This window comes from Nicotiana attenuata, unplaced genomic scaffold (assembly GCF_001879085.1).
Source record: "Nicotiana attenuata strain UT unplaced genomic scaffold, NIATTr2, whole genome shotgun sequence".
NCBI classification, from domain to species: Eukaryota; Viridiplantae; Streptophyta; class Magnoliopsida; order Solanales; family Solanaceae; genus Nicotiana; species Nicotiana attenuata.
Genome location: NW_017695859.1, coordinates 1 through 3452, shown reverse-complemented (window position 1 = coordinate 3452; position 3452 = coordinate 1). Strand labels below are relative to the sequence as shown.

The window sequence follows — 3452 nt, the reverse complement described above, 5'->3', positions numbered from 1 at the left end:
AAAGTGCCCCATTATGATAACTGGGGACTTAACCAAAAATCCCTTAAAAAAGTCAAGGGATAAAACCACCAATTAATAAATTAAAAAAAGGCAACAAAGGAGTAAAATATTCAACTTGTCACTGAAGGGGTTGGAACTTCTGAAGTTGCAATGTCGATCTCACTTTCAGAAGCAGCTGTAGGCACGATAGCAATTTCTGAGGAAGTAGCGGCAGTTGGGCTTGAAGTGTTAAAGTCACCGAGGGAAGCAAGAGTCACGGGTACTTCAGCTTCCACGGACTGTATCAGTGAAGTTTCACCCTCGGGAGCTGGAATTGTAACATTTTCAACTTCAACAGAAGCGGCTCCTTCATTTAAAGGTTCCTCAGCCACGGGAGTTTCATCTACTGGTGAAGGAAAGTCAAGGGGTTGTTGAGTCATTGCAATGGTTTTCAAAACTTTAGCCAATTCTGATTCTAAATCAAAGTTTTCTTGACTGGCTTCAGTTAAGGCATCACGGCGGGAGTTTAAAAAGGCCCAGCTCACCTCTGTGTTAAAATTCTCCTCAAGAAGCTCATAATCCTTTTCCCACGAGGCAAGATCATTTTTCAACATTTGATTTTCAGCCAAAGTGGAATCAAAGGTAGCTTCAAGGGAAGCACGAGAATTCTCTAAGGCACGAACCTTATCAGAGAAAATTTGCAAGTCAGCCTGAGCCTGAGACAAGTTTTGAACTAGCTCTCCCGCGTACTCCTCTTTTTTGCTCAACAATACCTTCAGCTCTCTGATTTCTTCACTTGATTTAGATAACTGTTCTGAAAAAGAAGACTCGAGACGCTCTCTTTCTTTCTCAGCTTGACTCGAAGAAGCTTTTACAATCGCAAGCTCTGAAGTTAATGCCCTCACCTGTTGTTCCAGGTTATTCTTACTCTCTTGTAAATCCTCTATTGTTATTTGGGCACTATCAAATTGGCTCTTCCAATTAGCTGCTTCCAACTGAGAGTCACGAGCTTCCTTCTCTGAATCAAGAACAGCCTTTTCAGAGTCACGTGCCACCTTCTCTAGTAAGGAAATTCTGTTCATCAACTCTGTACCGATAAGGTTGGCCTGAAAACGATAAGGAAAGAAAAATTAGAATTCCGGAAAAATTCTGGTAAAAGTAAAGAAAGAAGGGTCATACCTTCAAAGTGGAATGAACTATGTCGTTCATCAGAGTCAGGCAACTGTGACTGTCCATTTTCTTTTTCTCAATATCCCCAATTAAGGGTTCAAGCCAAACATCTGCTCCGCCAGACTTCCTTAAAAGACTGCTATTAGCAGGAACCTCAAGTGTTACACTCCTCATAGCTATGCTTTTACTACTAGAACCCTCTTCTACATAATGAGTAGAAGAAGGGGGAACTATAGAAGGAGGAACGGTAGAAGAGGTGAAAATAGTAGTAGTCGAAGGAGTCGAAGCAGGTAAGGGAGCAGAAATTGACAAAGTTGGTAAGAAAACACTTGAGGTTGGAGGAGGAACAGAAGGAACAGAAACGGAAGATGAGAGAGGGACTTCATCTAAAACTGGACCTAATCCACCACTTTCGAAGCCCTCAATAAAGAGGCGATGAGTGGATTCAGGGGTGTCCCTTGGAATGGTCTCTTCATCAGAGGTAATGGTGACGAGATCGGAGATACGAGCAGGAGAGATCTCAGTTTCATCCTCAGAAACAATGCGCCTCCTAGTTCTAGGACGAGCTGTCAAAGAGGTATCATCGTCTTCATCGACGTCAGAATCCTCTTCAACCACTTTCCTCTTTGACAGCGTGGCTTCTGTTCTTTCCAAAGCAAGAGGAGTACCGGAAGAAGCTCGCAGAGTGATGGCTACTTCAACCGACATCCCTCGAATAGCAAATCCTGACAATAAGAAGGATAGAAAGTTAAAAGAGGGGAAAAGAATTTAACACATGAAAAGCAAAGAGGAATGTATACCGTGAGTTTTCACTTTCCAACCATGTTTGTTGGAAATATATTTCCAAGTTCGTGCCTCCATAGCAACGGCTTTCAAGATAGCATCTACCCAACCACAAAAATTAGGAACGGGTTCCACATTTCCCATGGTTGCTACAAAAAAGCAAAGGAATAATAATAAAGTTAGAAAAGAAGCTAAAAAAAATAAAAGCAGATACGGCAAGGAAGAAAATACTTACGAGCAAAGTTCCATTTCTCAGGAAAAGGAATATTTGATTCACCCACCAAATCAATTCTGGGAACAGCAACAAACCGGGTGTACCAGCCACGGTCGTTAGTATCTTCAGGGTTAACCAAAACCCTCTTACTTTTTGCAGTTAAGGTAAAAAAACCATTGCGGAATAGTTTGGGGTGACAAAGATGAATTAAATGAGGAAAGTAAAGTCAACAGCAGCTTTGGTTGACATATACTTCAAACAAGCTACTACTCTCCATATGAGAGGACCAACTTGAGCCAGACAAATTTTGAAAAAACGACAGAAGTCAAGAATGACAGGGTCAATAGCAGGAATAAATCCCAAAGTAAAGGGATAAGTGTAAACGAAAGAAAACCAACCCTATAAGAAGATATTCTTTGGTGTGGAGTAGGAATAACTATTTGGGTGTCACCTCTCCAACGGCATTCTCTTCGAACAATCTGAATTAAAGGTTCAGTAATTAAAGAGGGATATTTATCAGCTCTTTCTAATTTAATCACTTGGTCACGAAGGGATTCTTTGTCATGTTCGAAGGATAAATCCGTTGGCACAATTTCTTCAACCAGAGGCTCTTGGTTAGACTCAGAAGTTTCTTTGCCTTTAGAAGAAGACTTGTTAGAAAGAGAGCCTCTAGAGATATTGCCGGAACTAGAAGAAGGAATGATGGAACCAGAGGTACCACCACGAACCGACCCTGTACCACGAAGCACACCTCCTCTACCTCTTCTATATCTAGCAGGAGCATTGGGAAAACTATCAAGAATTGGGACTCTTTTAGGGTTAGGATTCGAAGACGACATAGTGAGAGGGTATGAATTGAAGAAGAAGTGAACAAGAGTTAATAGCAAGAAATTTGGTAAAAAGCTTGTGAGGAAGAAGGCAAAGGAAAAAGGGGGCAAGTTTATATATAAACTCAACCGGCGGTAATTAAAAAGTGTAATGATGGAAAGCCTATAATAAAGGCAACTATCACTTCGTGAATAGTGGAGTTAAAAAAAAAGAAGCCTTAGAAAAAGGCTGCAAAATCGCAGAACTAATGAGAAGACGACACGTATATGGTGCATTAAATAGAAGAGACAACTGAAGCGTTAGTACTGTCATAGCATTGATTATGGGAAAAATTCTCTTTTTAATGAAGATCCACTTCCCAAATATTTAATTGATAAATAAATGAAAAGTGGGGGGACTATCTGTATTGGGAAAAAACTGAATTTAAATAATTGAAGATGACGTGTCATGACACGTGGACCGGGTCAAACTAAGTCAA

General features: G+C 40.6%; 1 protein-coding gene across 1 annotated transcript; it reads right to left on the bottom strand.

Moving 5' to 3' along the window:
* Positions 1-110: 110 nt before the first annotated feature.
* Positions 111-2010, bottom strand: LOC109222654 (myosin heavy chain, clone 203-like). Its single transcript, XM_019386981.1, has 3 exons — positions 1950-2010; positions 1477-1874; positions 111-1085 (listed from the first exon to the last, which is right to left on the bottom strand). Exons 1-3 carry the CDS (start codon positions 2008-2010, stop codon positions 111-113), a joined length of 1434 nt encoding a protein of 477 aa, XP_019242526.1.
* Between the last annotated feature and the right edge of the window lie 1442 nt (positions 2011-3452).

Excerpts from the sequence above, each read along its gene's own strand:
- LOC109222654 (XM_019386981.1), bottom strand. The coding sequence starts at position 2,010 with ATGGAGGCACGAACTTGGAAATATATTTCCAACAAACATGGTTGGAAA. Across the intron at positions 1,875-1,949 it reads TTGGAAAGTGAAAACTCACG|GATTTGCTATTCGAGGGATG; the intron begins GTATACATTCCT and ends TCTTATTGTCAG. Across the intron at positions 1,086-1,476 it reads TTCCTCCTCCAACCTCAAGT|GCCAACCTTATCGGTACAGA; the intron begins GTTTTCTTACCA and ends TATCGTTTTCAG.